The sequence below is a fragment of the Talaromyces rugulosus genome, chromosome III (assembly GCF_013368755.1).
Source record: "Talaromyces rugulosus chromosome III, complete sequence".
Classification (NCBI taxonomy): Eukaryota; Fungi; Ascomycota; class Eurotiomycetes; order Eurotiales; family Trichocomaceae; genus Talaromyces; species Talaromyces rugulosus.
This window is the reverse complement of record NC_049563.1, coordinates 4,807,770-4,827,643: the sequence shown is the minus strand read 5'-3', so window position 1 is coordinate 4,827,643 and position 19,874 is coordinate 4,807,770. Positions and strand designations below refer to the sequence as shown.

The 19,874-nt window shown below is 47.0% G+C and overlaps 10 protein-coding genes across 10 annotated transcripts; 5 read left to right on the top strand and 5 right to left on the bottom strand.

The window, feature by feature from the left end:
* Nucleotides 1-1,015: 1,015 nt before the first annotated feature.
* Nucleotides 1,016-3,678, bottom strand: TRUGW13939_06451 (uncharacterized protein; the record flags this gene model as incomplete). The annotated part of the gene is made up of 2 exons (XM_035489604.1): nucleotides 1,016-1,664; nucleotides 1,730-3,678. The coding sequence occupies 2 exons, from the start codon at nucleotides 3,676-3,678 to the stop codon at nucleotides 1,016-1,018; spliced, it is 2,598 nt and encodes an 865-aa protein (XP_035345497.1).
* A 323-nt stretch (nucleotides 3,679-4,001) lies between these two features.
* TRUGW13939_06450 (uncharacterized protein) lies at nucleotides 4,002-5,981 on the top strand (the record flags this gene model as incomplete). Its single annotated transcript, XM_035489603.1, has 3 exons — nucleotides 4,002-4,327; nucleotides 4,397-4,681; nucleotides 4,739-5,981. 3 exons carry the CDS (start codon nucleotides 4,002-4,004, stop codon nucleotides 5,979-5,981), a joined length of 1,854 nt encoding a protein of 617 aa, XP_035345496.1.
* A 408-nt stretch (nucleotides 5,982-6,389) lies between these two features.
* On the bottom strand, nucleotides 6,390-7,013 carry TRUGW13939_06449 (uncharacterized protein; the record flags this gene model as incomplete). The annotated part of the gene is made up of 1 exon (XM_035489602.1): nucleotides 6,390-7,013. The coding sequence occupies one exon, from the start codon at nucleotides 7,011-7,013 to the stop codon at nucleotides 6,390-6,392; it is 624 nt and encodes a 207-aa protein (XP_035345495.1).
* A 418-nt stretch (nucleotides 7,014-7,431) lies between these two features.
* Nucleotides 7,432-8,644, top strand: TRUGW13939_06448 (uncharacterized protein; the record flags this gene model as incomplete). Its single annotated transcript, XM_035489601.1, has 5 exons — nucleotides 7,432-7,625; nucleotides 7,685-7,781; nucleotides 7,834-7,916; nucleotides 7,985-8,385; nucleotides 8,448-8,644. 5 exons carry the CDS (start codon nucleotides 7,432-7,434, stop codon nucleotides 8,642-8,644), a joined length of 972 nt encoding a protein of 323 aa, XP_035345494.1.
* Nucleotides 8,645-9,043: 399 nt separating this feature from the next.
* On the bottom strand, nucleotides 9,044-9,854 carry TRUGW13939_06447 (uncharacterized protein; the record flags this gene model as incomplete). The annotated part of the gene is made up of 3 exons (XM_035489600.1): nucleotides 9,044-9,554; nucleotides 9,607-9,737; nucleotides 9,801-9,854. 3 exons carry the CDS (start codon nucleotides 9,852-9,854, stop codon nucleotides 9,044-9,046), a joined length of 696 nt encoding a protein of 231 aa, XP_035345493.1.
* Nucleotides 9,855-10,091: 237 nt separating this feature from the next.
* On the top strand, nucleotides 10,092-10,863 carry TRUGW13939_06446 (uncharacterized protein; the record flags this gene model as incomplete). Its single annotated transcript, XM_035489599.1, has 2 exons — nucleotides 10,092-10,548; nucleotides 10,613-10,863. The coding sequence occupies 2 exons, from the start codon at nucleotides 10,092-10,094 to the stop codon at nucleotides 10,861-10,863; spliced, it is 708 nt and encodes a 235-aa protein (XP_035345492.1).
* Nucleotides 10,864-11,103: 240 nt separating this feature from the next.
* Nucleotides 11,104-12,208, bottom strand: TRUGW13939_06445 (uncharacterized protein; the record flags this gene model as incomplete). The annotated part of the gene is made up of 2 exons (XM_035489598.1): nucleotides 11,104-11,281; nucleotides 11,331-12,208. 2 exons carry the CDS (start codon nucleotides 12,206-12,208, stop codon nucleotides 11,104-11,106), a joined length of 1,056 nt encoding a protein of 351 aa, XP_035345491.1.
* A 183-nt stretch (nucleotides 12,209-12,391) lies between these two features.
* On the top strand, nucleotides 12,392-15,412 carry TRUGW13939_06444 (uncharacterized protein; the record flags this gene model as incomplete). The annotated part of the gene is made up of 6 exons (XM_035489597.1): nucleotides 12,392-13,019; nucleotides 13,089-13,205; nucleotides 13,649-13,845; nucleotides 13,911-14,002; nucleotides 14,070-14,805; nucleotides 14,873-15,412. The coding sequence occupies 6 exons, from the start codon at nucleotides 12,392-12,394 to the stop codon at nucleotides 15,410-15,412; spliced, it is 2,310 nt and encodes a 769-aa protein (XP_035345490.1).
* Nucleotides 15,413-16,086: 674 nt separating this feature from the next.
* On the top strand, nucleotides 16,087-17,232 carry TRUGW13939_06443 (uncharacterized protein; the record flags this gene model as incomplete). The annotated part of the gene is made up of 1 exon (XM_035489596.1): nucleotides 16,087-17,232. One exon carries the CDS (start codon nucleotides 16,087-16,089, stop codon nucleotides 17,230-17,232), a length of 1,146 nt encoding a protein of 381 aa, XP_035345489.1.
* A 356-nt stretch (nucleotides 17,233-17,588) lies between these two features.
* TRUGW13939_06442 (uncharacterized protein) lies at nucleotides 17,589-18,338 on the bottom strand (the record flags this gene model as incomplete). The annotated part of the gene is made up of 1 exon (XM_035489595.1): nucleotides 17,589-18,338. The coding sequence occupies one exon, from the start codon at nucleotides 18,336-18,338 to the stop codon at nucleotides 17,589-17,591; it is 750 nt and encodes a 249-aa protein (XP_035345488.1).
* Nucleotides 18,339-19,874: the final 1,536 nt, after the last annotated feature.

Genomic DNA, 19,874 nt, shown 5'->3' with positions numbered 1-19,874 from the left:
TCGCCGGTGAGCGGCGAGCCCCACGTCATGGACTTTTAACCAGACTTTGCTGGATGATCAAATGCTGCACCTAAGAGTGCTGCGACAAAGGGCATTATTGCAGTTTCACTTGGCAGGCCTCCAATGAATTGTCATTACCATCAAGTATTTCATATTATTGTCAATTCCGCATTCTTTCTCCGGCCGGCTTCTTTCTGTATGCTGCCCGCCGTGGTGGGGGAGTGGGGGTACACGGCTGAGTCATCTTTGCCCTTCTGGACCTGCCGGCGGTCTGACGCTAACCAAATACGGACACCCGGTATATTATTAATCCGGGATTCCGAAATTTCGGATGTTTTGATTTTCCGCTTTCCGATGTAGTTGTACATTATTTTTACATAGAGCTTGTTTATACAGTCCAGCATCTCCGTCGGCCTTGTGAACTCGGCCTTGCGCGCCTGGGCGTAGTTCCACGGCCAGGCAGTACGCGATATAGAGCACCTATCCCAGGAGGGGAACGATCGGTGCTAGCAGAACCGATGAGATAACCATTGTGGTGGATTGGAGGTTCTTGACGGACTGAGTTTTTGTCGGCGGAGACACCGTACGCGTTTGTAATGAGGTATAGCCTATAGGCAGCCCTAGGGAACCATGCATATACGTACGCTAGATAGCTGCCTGCTTAGCGCTGCCCCGTAAACTCTCCCGCAGCACGCATACACGCAGCCCTAGCCGGTAGCCCTAAGTCGTTCTCTCGCTCGACACATCCACGCTACATCTGCAAAGCTCTCCCTCTATGCGTGATTCTAGCTTTGCCGATCATTACCATATATACCCCGGTGGTGTCCCATGCCTCTGGTGCAGGGGCTACACCCTTGGCTTTCTCACCACCACAATGCACATCACCAGGTTGAGGCGCTTGGAAGCTCTTCGTTCGATATTGAATTTTCAATATATATATATATATATATATATATATACCCCCAAATGTACAATTTCTCCGAAATCTCAAAAGCTGTTTCCACACCCACAGTCATCATGGGAACATTTGAGAGGGTGCGAATAACCCAAATAGAGCATCTTCAGATATATCGTTTTCGAGCTGGTTCAACGACACAAGAAAGCCTGGCGATGAGTTGCTAAAAGGTAAATCTTGTTGATCAATTGTACCCATATAATCAGTCTCCTCCCCGGGTAATAATGCGCTTAGGACAGGCCTATCTCCGGGCTGCTGGCTCCTGGAGGGTGGACTAGTTTCATCTAGACCTAGCAGTCCTGATATATCATTGCCTCCCATGCTGCCCTCTTGGATGTTGAACTGAAACTCGTGTACCATGTTTCGAAGGATATTGAGCGGCTTTTCGAGGCCAAAGTTACAACCATGCTGCAGCTCGCTTAGGCAGGTCCAGAAAAAAGAAATAGCCTCGGTAAACTGCTCGCGGTCATGTTGCTCTTGACGGAGGATGACAATAACTGCAGAGTAAACAGCATAAGATAATAGGAATGGGGCACGACGAAGCGTGAAAGCGTTTTTGTACGAGCGAACAAGCTTTTCGATTGCCAGGGCACTGTGTATACACGCCTGCTCACTTCGTACTCGATCCCCTTCGTCACAATGACGGCGAAGGTGGCCTTCTTTTAAATATGCACGGTGAAGAAGGATAGTCAGAGCGTGAAAGGTTGTGCTATAAAGCTATATATTAGGTGGATTGAACTTTAGATGTTGAGAAGAATTATAGATAAGACTTACTGGGGTGTTATTTGATGGGGCGGTGGCGTGAATGGTTTGCCCGGATCGAATCTTAGGTGATCTGGCAGCGCGATACTCCAATGCTCTAGGGATTTCTCAATGCTAATTTTCTTGTCTTGAAGATACTCTGAGCTGCATTTGATAGTTTGAATACCGTAAAGCTCGGTGATCCGTGTTGATATTTGGAAAAGGCGAGCCAAAGAGCTAAATGTTGAGAGAGCATGGGCAGGCTGTGGCATATACGATGGTGGTGGCTCGACAGGGGACTGAGGGTCAACATATGGCTCCCATTCTTCGAGTTCTTCGAATGTGTCTAGAAACCGTAGTGGAACCCTCGCTTCTCCGGCAGCAAACATGCAGGGGCGGCCGAGGTATAGAGCCTGGGTAGCATCGGTGATGAATGCTCCCCAGTAGAGTCGTTTACGCATCTCTTGCTCCAAGTCACGCCGCAAGAGCTGATCATGGTCCTGGCTGGACATGCTCTGATAGTCAGGCCCAAGCATGAGATGACACCCCATATCAATAATCATTCGATATGCCATCCCTGAAAGATTCCATCCTGCGCTTGACCGGCCATGAGAGACTAATGTCGCACTGGTAAGCAGCAAAGCTGCGGCGGTAGGAATGCTGGGCTTATCGATCTCATCGGACAGTAGCTGCCGGAATCGTTGATAGAATCTAGCACCAATGCTATTCAGATCATCTGGGTCAGATCGTAGATATGGCCTGTCACTGTAAAGAGTGCTAGAGTAGTATATGGCATTGAGTAAAAGCTTGTTGACCCAAGGTCCACCGCCATTAGCAAGACTTTCAATAATAGCCGGACGGTAAGAGATGAGGTAGGCATAGTGTTGTCGATTGAAATGAAGATCTAATAGATGCCTAGCTAGCTCTGGATCGCAGCCATCAAGATCAACTATATTAGACGGCTGGCGAAATATGCGTGGTTCGCGTTGTCGCTGGAGTGCGGCGTTGCTGATGAGTCTAGACTTGGAGGCTGCCACAGCGGCTTCACCCCTCCATGTCATTTTGGAAATATTCTCTTTATGTTGCGCTCTTGATGAGGGATTCATAATGCTAGCGAGACCATGAACCGAGGAAACACACCCGTGTTCGTGAAATGCACCAGCGACACGCGCTTCACAAGGGGACATACCAGAGCCTCCTTCGGCACCAGTAGTAGTAGCTGTAGCATTTACAAGTGGTGATGCCTTGGATTGGCCTTGGGGTGCTGAATATTCAGAGATAGCGGGTATCCTGGTGGGACTAGGCCCCAAACTCGTTTCTTGATGTGCCTGGGAACCCATATCCAGTGGATCGCTCGCTTCCTCCATAGGTAAACCGGGACTGCCGCCATTGTGTATTTGCAGATCTTCAGCTACTGGAAACTCCTGTAGGTTCCCCGTGAAGCCGAAATTTGCCGGGGGTGGATGAGGAATAAAATTTGGTGATAATCCCCTCCTGCTCGCCCCTGACACGGAAGTAGACGGTGTTGGTAGCGGGCTTGCAACAGCTGCCGTTGAGGCAAGATGACCGAGGCTTGCGTGTTGGGGTAGCTGGTTCAGAGCATGAGAATCCGTTTCCAAAGATGAATCGTTACTGTTATCGCTTCCCTCGTTTTCATTGGGAGGAAGTAATATGTCTCCAAGCTGCACATGAGCCGGAACGATGCCTGATGTTTTCATATGCTTTAGCATCGCTGCAACCGTGACCTCAAGGCTTTGAACACGAGCCTTGGACGGCCGGGGCTCTCTTCTGGTATCCTGTGGATATACACATCTGAGACCTCTACTAGTGCAGTCACCACAGTGCGGCCGGCCGCCATCGCATTTGATTTTTTTCTGACGACAAGGCGTGCATGTTTTGCATGTCCCGCCTCCTGGGCCAGAGCGAGACACTTGGGGCCCACGGCCGTGCTTCTGGATTGCTCTGATCGGATTTGTGGTCATGATAATAGCTTCATTGTCGGTAGGATGCAATGACGGCCATTAGAGATCGATGGATTAGGAGGAGCATTGCCAACATTGAATCCCTGCAGCGCTGCAGGAGCGACGAATACGATGCGGGGTCTCCACATTCTAGACCTAATGTGGATTAGCTTTATTAGGGCTGTCCGGACATCAAAGTCCGGCGCCTCTCCACATCTCGGACATTGGCTTTTCCATGCTGTGAGCAAAAAACAGTTGAAGGGTATATATCAGTTAAAATATGGCTATACCGCTATGTTTCAGACAATCGGCCCAACACCAACAGCCATACCTGAGTCTCCGCCATGGCACCTTCCATAATTGCAACTGCGCCGGTTGAGTCAGCTTTTGCAGAACTCCACGAAAAAGTGCAAACCAATGGTAACCGCAATGGCTCTTCAGTCTTTACCAACGAGGGGTCTAAAGACTCTGCACCTCACCTGGACCCTTCCTACAAAATCATCGAACAGCCAATTGGAACCCGACGTCCAATACGAGTGGCCTGCATGGGAGCAGGTTACTCGGGACTCATGATGGCCATCGTATTCAGTGAGAGCATGCAAGATAAAAACGCAGAACTAGTCTTATATGAGCGGAACGAAGATCTTGGGGGAACATGGCTAGAAAACAGGTGAGCAAGACTGAAAGTGGACAGCATCTTTGCTATTTTATAATCGCTTACCCTGAGATCTTTTGTTAGATACCCTGGTTGCAAGTGTGACATACCAGCTCATAACTACGCATACAGCTTTGCCGCCAATCCCGAGTGGCCAAACTACTATGCAACTTCTCAGCAAATCCATGATTATATGCACAGTGTGGCTGACAAGTATGACTGCAATAAATACATCAAGTATCAGCATACTATTAAATCAGCTATCTGGAATGAAAATGATGGTAAATGGGACATCAAAGTGCAACAAGCAGACGGCACTGTCTTCACAGATAATGTCGATGTATTTATCAACGCTGGTGGCGTACTCAAGTTGGTTAACACACCCTGCCTCGATTGAACGTATACTGATAACTGCATTACCCGCAGCAATTGGAAGTGGCCAAACATTGAGGGTCTACACTCCTTCAAAGGAAAGCTAATTCACTCCGCCCGGTGGGACCAGGACTATGATTTCACGGGGAAGAAGGTGGCGAGTATTGGAATTGGCTCTTCCGGAATTCAAATCGTCCCACAGCTGGCCAAGGTTGTTGATTCGATGGACGTGTACGTTCGAACACAAACATGGATATCACCAGCACCTGGAATCAACGAGCCTACAGCCAAGGACCCGGATATGGATGCGGAGTATAATTTCACGGAAGGCACTCTAGAAATTTTCAAGGATCCCGAAGTACTCCGTGAGTACCGTGTGGCAATTATGGATCGCCGGATCGAAAACTTCAAGCGTGCCATCGCCGAAAGCGACGTTCAGAAACGGGCCCAGGAACTATTCCGTGCAAGCATGACTGAACGCCTTGGTGACAGTCCTAAGGGGCGCAAGGCCTTGCAGTATCTTTTACCCGACTTCCCTGTTGGCTGTCGGAGACAGACGCCAGGACCAGGATTTCTAGAAGCTCTGACGCAAGATAACGTCGAGTTAAACTGGGATGATGTGGCACGGGTTACTGAGAATGGCATTGTGACTCGATCGGGAGAGGTGAAGGAATACGACGTGATAGTGTGTGCCACCGGATTTGACACTTCGTTCCGACCATCCTTCCCAGTAATTGGACGCAACGGAGTTGACTTGGGTCAATTGTGGGAGACTGAACAACCAAAGGCATACTTTGGTTTTCTGGTTCCAGATATGCCCAATTACTTCTGCTTCATCGGACCAAACAGCCCTATTAGCAACGGGTCGCTGGTATTGGGAATCCAGGCTACTGCTGTTTACGTGTATAAATGGCTAGAAAAGCTACAGACGGAGATGATTCGCAGCTTTGAAGTGAGGAAAGATGCCAATGAGGAATACAACCAGCATATGCAGGAGTACTTGGACCGAACGGTATGGACGCGTGGCTGTCGAAGCTGGTACAAGCGCGGCACTGTCGACGGACCAGTTGTCGCCATCTACGGTGGCACTTCATTTCATTTTATGGAGGCCATTAAGAACCCGCGCTGGGAAGACTTCCATATAGACCGCATGGAGGTAGCCAGGGCTAACCGGTTTGCTTATCTTGGAAATGGATTTACCCAGAGAGAAAGCAAAGGAGGAAGCGCTGGAGCTACTCAGACATTGGACTTTGCTGAATATTGGCGTTTGTTTGTTCTCCCGGAAATTCATAATTGAATAGGCAGGGATAGAGGTACATAGCTCTTTTTGTAGACAGCAAAGTTTTCAATTTGTGTTAATTATACTATGCTTCCAACTTGATAACTGATATCAATTGATATTGGTATCTACAGATTGATGATAATAGTTATTTATTTTGCAACTGTAGATCTCGCTTCTGAGTCAAATAAATTCATTTCATATCACTGCATTGATAAACTGTATCACTTACTTTTTACTCTCTCTTACAGCCTCAACCTCTGCTCCATTTCAATAGATTTACACCATTCTTGTACTCCAGTCTTAGTTAATATATGAAAACCCGCAATATTTGAAAATCCGAATAGCAAATAACTGAGCTTTTTGTGTTTTTTAATGCAAAGAAATAAAAACAATGACATACAAGAAAATTAAAGAGTTACGCCATCATTGGGTGGCCATAACCTTCCACACTCTCCGGATATTCGGCTTAGCTGCATTACTCCTGATTCGCAACGTCCAGTCCGTCACACCCGCTTTCCATTCTGGTCCACCCAGCCCGTTTTCCTCCTCGTAAAAGTTCAAACCATAGAAACTTGCTGTCTCAGATGCGCCATAGGACTTGACGTGCGCGTACCGCCTTGCTGCCGTCCAGCCTGGGACTTGTGTCAATTTGGCCCCGTGTTCCTGGTCGTACCACGCATGGTAGTCGGCTTCCTTGTCTGGTCGTGGAGTTGACCCATTAACAACTAAAACAGACTCTAGGGCAGCTGGTGTTGGCAGTTTGTGGGGGCTTGTCTGCGGCGCTCCATCCTTAGGGGTAGAAATGTCTCTTCCGTTGATAAAAGAGCATATGATCCATGACACGTCGTTGTTGGTAGCTGAATCGTCGTCATATTGGTCTTTAGCAGAAAGAAGGGGCGAAATGTCATTGAGGAAGTAGACTGTATTGTTTCGAGGCTTTTCGTTATCGTCTGCTCTAAGGGTGTAGAGTGCCTCGATACCTGGAAGAGGAAGTGTGGTAGAAGAAAGCCCCTCAGAAAGACGCATGAGGATTCCAGGGACAGCCATTGTTTACTCCTAAAAGTTTGATCCGTTCAAATATGGTTTGGATATCAAATGATACTGTTGTATTTCGCGATATCGAAAACAACACTCGTTAAAACTGCAGGATGATACTCGGTAAGCTAGGACTCTATTTCTAATATAAGTGCTACTGCATTAGTGGAGCCTTTGATCCTAGAATATCCTTAGTAATAAGTGCCTGCATTTTGCAGTGTTATTTAGCGGAAATGCTTTGATGAACGTATTCAACTCGGATGAAAAAGACCGTCCCACCCGGACATCAATATCCGGCTTGAATAGGCAGTTTATGGTGGGGTAAAAAGTATGAATTAATGATCAAATGGTCTATGGATTATTTGAGAAAAATAAGGATCAGAAGAGAATAGTTGTGGCTAATTCTATCTTCAGAGAAACCACGCTCATCATGGTGCCTCAACCCAAGGTCTTACCACGTTTTGACGAACTTCCTTTGCACGACGGCGATCCTCCAAACTCCGCTTGGGGACTATGGGGAGATGGACCCGAAAGTTCACTGGGATCACTAAATTATCTTACCGATGAGCTCGTACAGAGAGCAATCAAGGAAGAAGTCAAGACAGGCGAGAGAGTTGGTCTAAAGTGAGTACGATATTCAGAAATAAAACTGTAACAGAAACCAACAGCGAATAACTGTTCAGCTTGCCTCTCGACTTATTCAACCCTCCATTGCTAGGACGAGCCAGATTTGAACAAAAGGTCATCGATAAAAACCCACTGGTAGTGAATGACGACGTGGTACGTTCCATGTTCAGGTCGGGAGACAGTCTCGAACGCTAATAAAATATAGATCACTTTCAACACCCAAGGCAGCTCGCAATGGGATAGTTTACGTCATTTTGCTTACCAAAAAGACAAGAAGTTTTACAATGGGTAATGGAAAAATCCAGAGATGTTATATCACAGTTGGGGCTAATTATATTTCACCGTATGAACAATAGAACCACCCAAGCGGATATACATGCCTCTGCCCGCACCGCAATCAATGGCTTACAGAGCTGGTCAGCACGAGGACTCGCTGGCCGTGGTGTTCTGATTGATTATGCGTCGTACGCGAAGCGTCATGGTATTGATGTACACCATTTTTCGGGTCACGCAATCACACTCGAAAACGTTCTAAACGTGATTAAAGAACAAGGCGTTGATCTACTCCCAGGAGACGTTTTATTCCTACGCACTGGATACGTTGCTGCCTACAAAGAGCTAGATAAAGCAGGAAGAGAAAGAGTCGCCAGCGTGCGCGAATGGTGCGGCCTAGGTCAGTCGCGTGAAACAACTGAATGGCTTTGGCAGAAACAGTTTGCGGCTGTGGTAAGTGACTCACCTGGGTTTGAAGTCCGACGTAGGTGTAACCGGTTTATTGGGATCACGTTTGGTTGCTTCATTCTTACTAACTTCAAATAGCGCCTACAGAGAAAGAATGGCATCTTCACCCCATTTTGCTCGCTGGTTGGGGCACACCTCTGGGAGAATTGTTCGACCTTGATGTGTTGGCTGAATTATGTGCCCAAAATGGACGCTGGTCCTTTTTCTTCACCTCATCACCGTTGAATTATACCGGAGCGGTTGCCTCCCCGCCTAATGCGATTGCTATCTTGTGAAGAATACATATATCAGGACAGCGTTGCTTATTACATATAGAGATACGCATTCTAAAGGAACATTGAAGCCAATGGTTAATATGTAGCGAAAATAACAATACTTTAAGCTCCTCTTTAGCTAAAATACCAACTGGTGGCTTTCCAAAGGGCAATATCGAGAAATTTGCCCATCCTCATTTTCTATTCTAAACATTCAAATACTCTCGCGCAGGTATAAGTCTGTCAGGAAAAGATGAGGAGAATTTTGGGTTGAAAGCCTAGTAGGGCTACTTTGGACAAAATTCCACATCAATTGATCACGTTGAATCCCAATACATTTTGATCTTAGGGGAAATATTAACTTTGGATTCATCAACACAACACCTCAATATCAATTAAAGTAGATTTATCTATATTAAGTTACCTACCCACAAAACCTACTCCCGACTCTACCCACGTCGTCCTCCGCTGCTCATCGCTCAATGCATGCACTTCCCCCCACGCCGAAGAAGTCTCATGGCCGCAGAACTGGACCCACGCGCTTTTGTCCTTGTATCTAGAAAATACTAATATATCCTGGTCTTGCTCTTCTTCTCCGCGATACAGCACCCAGAAACTGAGGACATGCTCATCTTGTTCTGCTACATTCGCCATCCGGCTCAACTGCTCCAAGACGGCGTCCTTGTAAGTCGACCGCGGGGTTAGCTCATCAACGACAATATACTGCAGACCTAGACTTGGAGGTGTTTCTTGGAATATGTCGGATCCCTGGCCGTCATTGTTGCGTTTAAGAAAGCCGATGGATGAGGGTCTCCAGAAACGGAGATCACTCGGACGCTCAAGAAGTCTCTCAGCGCTGACAGCTGCTCGGAAAGCTTTATACTCGGCGCTCGCACGGTGAGTAATAGTATTTGATTCAACATCTTCATAGCTGAAATCTATCAATACAATGGACTTAATGCATAACAAGAAGTTATACTCACACTTCTAATCCACGGAGCCAGTGGTGCGGCACTGTTTCGTTGTCCTCTGCACTTCGGAACCATGCATATGCACGGCATTTGGGTTCATTTCCGTATGTTACTGGAGCAATTTTGGAGAGATATTCAATAAACTATGAGGTAGCTAGTCAGTCGGTGGCTTCGCCGAATATTGGGTTTCCAATTTCTTGACATACTCTATCACGTTTTGCGACGGACGCGCAATTGGAGAGGGGTGATATGATAAACATGGCAACCGATTATTTCAGTATTTCTCAAGAAAGAATGACCGGGAGAATATCCGTGTTATTCCCAGGGGGCATTTGTAGCAACGTGCGGAGACCTCCGGAGATGGGCCGGAAAATGATGTCCATTCCCACCCCGCAAAACTCCACATATTATGCCGGGTTTAACGGTCTAAATACAGAAAGTGCGGAGGAAAACCCTTTCATAATAATTAACAGATCACACCTCTAAAGTCATAAATCATGTCTGTTGAAACTCCAACTCTACCAGCCTCATTCTGGGAGCCAGTTTTCTCTTTACCCTCAGCAGACCGCCTAAGGTGGTATATGTGTGTGGTGGTTGCTCTCTCTTCACTTAATTTCCCTGATGTCATCCCTCAAGTATACGGCCATCTAGACGCCAATTTACTCTCTAAACTGTCTCCAGATGATTGTTTCTCCCATGTTCGCAGACTCCGTGAGGGTCTAATCAAATCCACCGGCATCGTTGGCGCTGCACGAACGGGCAACGCAATGCGTACTCTCGCTAACTGCGTCCCGGAACATCTCCGAGAGGAGGAATCGCCAAGATCAAAGGAGTCAGAGGAAGTAGCTCGAACGAGGGGGAAAGCTTTCTGGACTCGAATCTACTCTCGGAATAAAGCATTTGATCCGGAGGCGTCAGTGAGGGCTAGTCCAGACTACGCCTTCGTCGTGAGAGGTACGGATGTATTCAAAAACCAAGATAATAGATCATAATTTACTAACTGAAGTAAAACTTTTAGAAGTGCTATATGGACGCATCCTCTCCTTTGACGGCATCATCGATGATTTGACAACGGGATATGCTATGGTTTCGGCGCTTTACGGAATGGATTGCCAGAATCAATTACAGCATCACATGAAGGGAATGCTTATCAATGGTGCTACGAGGCACGATCTAGAGGAACTTCAAAGTCTTTGTCTAGGGCTGGCAAGCATTCTTGGGGTGAAATTTCGATACGGGCGGGCACCAATCCCTACATTGGATGAATAGAAATGACCGAATCAATGAATTTATAAAAAGCGAGTTCTATAAACTCTTACACAAAATGCTTTGTTGTTTGAACTGTGTTAGAAAAGGGGACACTTGAAAGGTTTCTTCACTATTTGAGTTACATATGTAACCTTGAAATTGAAACGTATAAGTGGTGTATTGACTTCCTATGAGTCTTTATGTCTTCGCCTCATAGGTTTGAAGTTCATATTTACACAAATATAAAATTGAAGGATTCATTTATTCGTCACCATACACGTACCAATCTTCGAAGTCCTCTTTTGGGCACTCATCCAACCCCAACGTCCATCGAATACATTCCAGCATGCGGGAATCGAAAGACCTGGTGGCTGGAAGGCTAGCCCATCTCCTGAAGCCGTGAGGGAGGCCCGGGAATACGGAAACACTGGTAGGAACACTGAATGATTTAGTCTGCAAGTCTTATTTCTCTGACGGTAGAGACTTACCCAAGGGCTTGTAGCTTTGTGGCAAGAACAAGTCCATCGTCCCTCAGCGGATCCATTCCTGCTACTAAGATTGCGGTACGAGGAAAGCTGCGCAGTGACTCGTTTGGTGCAAGTGCTACATTTAGCTGCGGATCACTCTTGTCTGCATGAAGCAGGTCGCTAAACATCTTCAAACGAGCCCAGGGAATCACAGGTGCGTCACGGCACTGCTGTTGCGATGAAAAGCGAGGTTCTGCGAATAACTCAAATGGGTAATTATCCACATGGATTAGCCATGGAATACTGAGTACTACGCCTCTGATAAATCTATCCTCTGGAATATCGAGGTCGCGCAGTGTTGTTGCCGCTGCAAGCCCTGCCCCGGCAGATATCCCTAGAACTCCTACTCCCTCATCGATTCCGAGCGTTAACGCGTTTGCTTTTATGTATGCTAGCGCATCATGGGCGTCTTCATGCTGTGAAGGGTGCTGCCAGTCTGGCGTATGTCTATATATCACGCTTAGGACTATTACACCCAAAGTGTTAGCCATAGTAGCGCAAAGATAGTCATCGGTCTCTTCCGACCCGAAAAGAAAGCCGCCGCCATGAAAGTATACGAGACCCCGTCGTGATTCTTGGGTATCGCTAGACGAGTATCGACGAAGGGGAATGTAGTGATTCCCTCGAGACGGGATGGGTAATGTCTGTATATCGACTGTGTCGATTAAACCAGACTGACTCATCATATTTTTAGATGCTGTACCTCGGGCCGAGTTCACAGTGGCACGAAGTTGAGTAGCGTGATCATTATTGCTGAGTCCATCTTGAGCGGCAGCCGGATTTTCAACAACGAATTCGAGCCATTCCTTGCTTGGGGCTCCATATCGAGAAAAATCCATGGTGCTTAGAGTGGAAGGATGCTTGTGCGAGGTAAAGAATACTTCAGATTGCATCTCAGTTATCACAACAGCCCGGACGTTGATGTCCGATGCCCCCTCACGACCCCGCTACGCAACCAGACCTTAAGGACTACAACCACGATAGATAGACAATTCGAGACTGAAGTTTTACACACTAGAATTATGTCTTCTTCACTCTCTGTTCCACTCCGCCCATCGCGCAGCCTATCTGGTAAAGTTGCCATCGTTACAGGAGCAGGCAGCGCCGGGGATGAGATTGGCAACGGCAGAGCTATCGCGATCCTGTTAGCCGAAGATGGTGCATCTGTTGTATGCGTGGACCGTGAGCTATCAGCCGCGCAACGAACGGTGGAAATGATCATTGGCGAAGGAAAGGGAGCCGCGACGGCTGTTAATGGAGACGTTAGCAGCGAAGATGACTGCCGGCGCATTGTTGAGGTAGCTATAGAACGGTTCAGTCGGCTCGACATTCTAGTGAACAACGTCGGAATCATGGGCGCTCGTGGACAAGCACCGGACGTGGATGTAGCTGAGTGGGCGCGCAGTCTCGAGGTCAATGTCACGAGCATGATGCTCATGGCCAAATATGCAATTCCAGCCATGCGAAAGAACGAGCCAGGAGACGGAAATATTAGGGGAAGCATCGTGAATATGGGATCGGTTGCTGGACTACAGGGAGGAACCCCGAGCCTCCTTTATCCAACGAGTAAAGGAGCTGTAGTGAATATGACCCGGGCCATGGCCGCTCAGCATGGCCGCGAAGGAATTAGAGTTAATTGTGTTTGTCCCGGTAATCTGATTCCTTATACTCATATCATACCACTTCTTCACCGCTGACCAGACTTCTTAATTGCTACAGGAATGCTCTATACGCCGATGATGTACCTCGCTGGCGGAGGAATGGCTTCGGAGGTGAGGGAAGCTCGATGCAAGCGCAGCCTGCTTCAAACAGAGGGAAACGCGTGGGATTGTGCAGGTACTGTCAGGTTCCTCGCTGGAAATGAGGCACGGTGGATTACAGGCACGATTCTTACAGTCGATGCAGGGGCAACATGTGCACAGCTAGTTTCTGAACAATGAATAGATTTTAATTATTAGTTAATTACCAACTAGCGTACTATGCCAAGAAATAATAATAATAATGATGAATCCGTAGTAAGTAACTTCCCTAAACTTGAATTAAGGCAATGTATTTCCCCAGACAGCCAAATCCGGGGTGTGGAGCAAAAAATGGAGATGGACTCACATCTCCGGAGTCTCGGCGAGAGTGCCGGTTGGGTCCCGGACTCCTTTTCACGAAAGAGAACCAGTCTCAGTTAGCATATGTCGAGAATCTACTAAAACGCCCAAGCTCTCCGAGTTGAGGAGTTATTGTCTAGCAGGTTCTTATCCAAACATTGTGTATTCACCTGATAAAAGACATCTCCATCATGGCCAGCAAAACTGACCAGGATGGTCAAATGTTTGAGCAAGTCGAAGATGTCGAGCTCAAATCAACAGTCCACAATCCCAGAGCCAATCTCGTACCCCGTCCATCTGAGGACGAGGGTGACCCTCTCAACTGGCCCATGAAGCTCAAGGTGCTGATACTCATTCAAGTATGCTGGCTTGCATTTGTGAGTAAAGCCCTCAATAAGGAGGGAATCAAATTTTCGCTGATTCGTGAATCACTTACCACTAGCTGGGGACATGGAATACAGCTGCGATTAACCCGGGGTATTCTGCACTCGCCGAAGATCTTGGAGTCTCGGAAATCCAAGCCTCTTATCAAACGTATGGCAGCCATCTGACCCAAACTGGTTTTCATGAATTCCATTTAATACGAAATAATACACTCTAGAACAATTGCTGTGGCTCTCAATGGTTTGGGTCCTTTCATTTGGATTCCCTTGGCCAATGTATTCGGTCGTCGCTTCGTCTATCTGCTCACTACGTTTATTGGATTTGTCACTGCTCTGGGCTGTGGATTTGTTCATAGCTTTGGTGCCCTGGTTGGCATTCGTGCTATAAACGGACTTTTCCCAGTATCTATGGCTCTTGGTCCAGCCACTGTGACTGATCTATTTTTCTATCACCAGCGCGGCCGAGCCCTTGGTCTGTTCACCGTCATGCTGACATCCGGCTCCCACCTGGCCGCTCTATTCGGTGGGCCCGTTGTCAAGTTTCTTGGCTGGCGCTGGGTCTTTTGGATTACTGCTGCCATGAATTTTTTCACTTTAGTCATCCTAGTCGTCGCTTTACCTGAGACCATGTACTACAAGCCCAGAACTTACTCTGACACCAACATTCATGCTCCCAAGCTCACGCGAGCCAAGTACCGTCAGCTACTTCGGCCTTGGACCTCGTTTCCCGGTGTCCGTCTTAAGGCCAAGCACGTTATTATACCGGCCTTCCGAATAGCGCTATATCCTTCTGTGCTCTTCCCTAGCCTGTACTATGCCTCGCAATACTGCTTCGCGGCGATCTTCCCTGCTGTCACCTACTCTATCATTTTGAAGCAGCGATTTGGCTGGAACTCTTTCGAAAGCGGTCTGGCGTATGGGGGGACTATGACTATTGGCTCTCTTGCTGGAGAGGTGAGATTTACGCACGTACTAGCCTTAACATGGTGCCAAATTTGCTAACATATTGTAATCATGATAGTTGCTTGCGGGCAGAATTATTGATAACATAATTCGACGCGAGTCTAAGCGACTAGGTGTTAGCAATCCGCCTCCAGAAGTACGATTTAAAGGGTTATGGACAGGCGCGATTCTCGTGCCGGCGGGCTTGCTGATTTTTGGCTTCACAATGCAATACAAAACGCATTGGGTTGGTCCCCTAGCCGGAATGTTCCTTGGTATTTTTGGGATCCAGATCGTGGCGACCGTTTGCTACACATATAGCATTGATTCGTACCGAGTCGAAGGCTCCGAGGTTGCTCAATTCTTTAATTTCTGCCGACAAAGCACTAGTTGCACTATTGCCTTTTATGCGGTCCGACTATGCGAGTCAATTGGGTACCAATTTGCGTTTTTGATGTTTGCCCTCGTCGGCAGTGTCCTCGCCTTTGCTCCTGTGCTGTGGCTTATGTGGAAAGGTGAATATATTCGTGAGAAATTGGGCAGGCCGACCGACGTGAGTGTGGCCGAGGAAATTATCTCAGATTACAATCTGGTCTATCGCAACCGTACAAGAGAGTAGGAACCATGTTCCACAGCAATATTAGCATTTCCAATATCATACAAGTCACTTCTACCTTTTTAACATACTGATTCAAAGCCTGCAATGGCAAAAACTATGCGCCCCTGAACGCTGAAGGCTGGGATATTTAGTTCCCAATATAAAAAATACATGCATTAATAAATCTCTTGTTTAATAAAGTAAAGTCTCAGAGCCGAATTCGCCCAGGATGAAATAACAAAGAACTATAAGAGCATGGACCAATCAAGGCAATGCTTCCATTTCTAACCGTTCCGGTTAATACATCTCACACTAGTCTATTTTGGGTGTAGCCTAGTTGCTAGCGTGATTATGTAAACCATCCACTTCGACATCAATTTCCGCCACCTTTGATGATCGATGCGCTTGCAAAAACTGATCGCGATTAATGTGCTTACGCCAACTTGTATATTCAAAGCCAGCTGGAATTAGCCTTTGAACTCGAAGAACCAGCAAAGACAGCGAACCGACTCAGCAGCTGTTCTACCAGCACTTCTGCTCGTTCTCTCGACCAAACCTGCTGCGATCCAACTTTTCAAACCCAGGCGTGGAATTTGTTTCTAGGCAGGGCTCGCTGAAGGTACGTGATTTACTATCAGCTGCTCGCGTGCATATTTCACGCGAGTGTTTTGTATTGGAGGAACGAATCATTCATCATGTCGTTGCCGCCACCTCCAGGTCTCAAGCAACCTGCTTCTCTCCCACCGCGCCCACCACCATCTTCTTCCCAAAAGTCCTCCTCATTCAAACCAGCCTACTCGTCTGCGCCTTCGTATTCATCTCCCGGCACCAGTTTCGGTCCAGCTGCCAGCCATGGCCCAAAGCCAGCAGCCTCACGACCTCCCTCAACCGGTTACAGTGCCTTTACAGCGTTTGCACCTCGCACGGTAGCCTCTTCCAACCAGCCATATCGTACTAGCAGTCCCGTTGTTTCGGCTCCTTCGCAACCGTCCACGAGCTACGAAAGTTCGGCCTCTAGCTATCCATCGTCATATCAAAATGAGCAACAGTCGTACCAAGGCGGTGCGTCTTATTATGGTGAGAGCAACTATGGCGCTTCATCAGTTCCTCAAATAGCGAATCCTTTTCCACTCCCGGGGCAAGAACGAAAAGGCTACGGGCGTGATAGTGGAGTGGATCCCGAAACGGAAGCGCAAATCGCGCAATGGCAGAGTGCCTACGTGGGCAGAGAAGGTGACCCAGCTTTACAGGCAAAAGCACCCGGACGACCTGGCGCACCTGCTGCAGGCCCCAACTCGGGTCCACCGTCATATAACGCATCTGCATCTTCGACACCAACTCCGGCACCCGGCAAGGAGCCTGGATCGAAAACAGTATTTAGATCTGGTGGAGGTCAAAATTGGACTGACAGCACACTTCTCGAATGGGACCCGGCCCACTTTCGACTTTTTGTTGGTAATCTTGCAGGCGAGGTTACGGACGACTCCCTGAGAAAAGCTTTTGCCAAATATACGTCTATTCAAAAAGCGCGCGTGATTCGCGACAAGCGGACGGAAAAGAGCAAAGGGTACGGATTCGTCAGCTTCAGCGATGGCGACGATTATTTCAAAGCAGCTCGAGAAATGCAGGGCAAATATATCGGCTCGCATCCGGTCCTTTTGAGACGGGCCATGACCGAAGTTCGACCAGCATCATCTGATGCGAGAAACAAAAAGGGTAAGAAGGGCGGGAATGGCGGCAAAGGTGGTGGCTATTCTTCTGGGGCAGGAGGAGGGAAGCCCAAGGGTGACGGAGTGAAAAAACAGGGATATACCAAGGGTGGCCTGAAAATTCTGGGTTGAGCGAGGGTGTATCTCGATAGATTATGCATTTCTGCGACTCACGTGCGGTTTCCTATTCTTGTAAACTTGATTAAGCACACCAGTTAACGTTTATAATAACATACTTTAAGAGTTTTCCATAGTGTATTACAGCTCATTCATGTATGTATGTGCGCAGTATCATAGCAGACAAAACAAAACCTATGCCTTTTTAGTTCATCAGCAGGCTGAGAATGTTGTAAATATTGCAGTATCAAAATTCGAACACCACAATGCAATGCAAGGAAACCAGAAATAAACTGAAAAAAGAAGAAAGAAAAAAAAAACCGCCGAACAGACATATCTAAGTCTTTCTGGAACGATTTCATTACACGTCGTTAGGCCCCTGGGTCATTTTCTTCTTCCTCTACCTCTTCCTTTTCTTCCTCAACGTACCATTCTTCATCGAACAAAGCTTCTTTCTCGCAAAGGTACCAATATTCTTCTTCTAATTCCTCTCCGCCGTACTCTTCTTCTTCCTCTTCCCCAATCGGACTAAGAGTACCGGTAAGTCCCCCCTCTTCATGATAGCACTGGCTTGGGTATACACAGTCATCCCAACAACTGTGCTTCTTATACTGAAGTCCCACTGAGAATAGGCGACGTTTTGCTGGACGCATACATTCTACTATTTTGTCATCACCCTCCTGATCGGGCTGCTCATCGTGACGTCGCTTCAAATCTTTTCTCCATTCTCCCCATCTCCGCCACCCTTCGTAGTCAAATACTGTCTTGCAGACTTTTACTTCTGTTGGATCACCACTGCACATGCGGTGGTTACAGGACAAGCATCGCTGGGTGACACCCATTTTCCATCTACGCTGACACTTGTGACATTTCCAATACCACCTTGGGTGGGAGGGTAGCTGGGGAATGTCTCTAATTAATGGTAGCGGGGTGAGTGCTTTATCTATGTTAAGGTTGCTCTTCTTCGCAGAGGACTCAACTGGAGGAGCGGTGTTCGTAACGGTATCAGTGCTCGCAACGATAGTGGTATCGTTGCTGTTGTGGCCCAAACACATGTAAGATAATCTCTGTATTTTCTCTACCGTGGCTGTAGATTTTTGATCGAATCTGTTTGATTCCATATTTGGTTTGAAATCGATGGAATGCTAGGTGTGCGCAAGAAGTCGATGGTCAATTTGAGATAAGATCGCTTCCTGCTGTCAACTGGTCTTCAGATGTTTTCCATGTTTCATGGGACAGGTAGGCATTTATATATCCATTGATGCACATATGTAGTGGGCTCAAAGAAAAACGTATCTTTACTGATACAAACTTATTGTGTCTTTAAGTGAAAGACTATGGTTTCTGATACAAGTTTGCGCAGAAAGAAGAATGAAATAGTTTCTTTGTTGGAAGAGCCCGACAAGAAAAAAAAAAAAAACTTAAAGCCCAAAGAGACATCTGGACAATAGTACCGTCCAGGAGTTTAAACAGAAGTCACCATTGACATCTGGGTGCATGAAACAATTGTTTTATTGTTATAACCCGCAGCCTATTCAGGTCAAGTGTTTCAGCTTTGCCAAAAATTTTCTAATGTACTAGATGCGGTTTATTTATTCTTTTGCTTATTCTTTTAATACGTAATGGTAAGCAATCAACAAGCACCACAAAATTCTCAAGGCAAGGCACAATATATACTGACCAGATTCCACGTAAACGCGAAGAAATTGGTTGTGCTTGTGATAGATAATAGATAAATATAAACACTATAGGCTTGTATTGGTATACTGGGTTTGATTCAAGGATGTCTAGGAATGATCTGACCTCCCTTCTAAGTTTGTCACATCAACCTCGAGATAGCCTACCACAGTAGCCATTCATGCCCTCATCATTTGCCGCACGGCGCAGGCAAGGATCTACATGTGGTGTAGCTACGTAATAAATGGCATATTTGAACATCCATTGAGATTATTCGCTTCATGATCTTCGTCGTGGGAAAGGAATTAGGGCAAGCACCCCGCGGGATGATTGCCTGACCCCTGATGTCCATATGCGGTACCGCTTCCCTAATGGCTCGTGCGGGCCTTCTGTTGGGGACAGACTCTTTACCACCAGGCAAAAGAGGGTGCAACCTTTTTTGGCAAGGGCTTTTAGTCCTACATGTTATTATTCTGACTGACATTTTGTGTCAGACTTTTTTTTACCACTACCCCAAAAAGGGAACCCTTAATGGGGATTCGGCCACGTCATCACCATGCGCATATCTGAATCATCTATGGGAAGAAAATTCGCGAGCGCTCTTGTTTCCCAAACGTTGTATGGTGAATTGAGGAAACCGAGAAGTTCGAGTGCTTGGAAAGGTAGTACAGATCGAGAAGGCTGATATTTTGGTCGGGGGATTTGGTCGGTGTCTGCTCATGGAGAATAAGCGATTATTTTACACAGAGTCAGAACTATAGATGCATACTAGGTGAAACTGGGCCGCTTTGATCCGGCCGTGTCAAATATAACTGACCCTGGTCTGGTGCTATTAGCTATCAACGGTTTGCTCTACAGGAATTTTGGCATACCGGGAGCCTCGTGAGAAGGCTGAGAATGCTCTGTTCTTTCTATATCATCGTACATAGACTTGCACGAAGGTAACTGACGCGGATCTTGTGGTCGAGAGTCTTCATTTG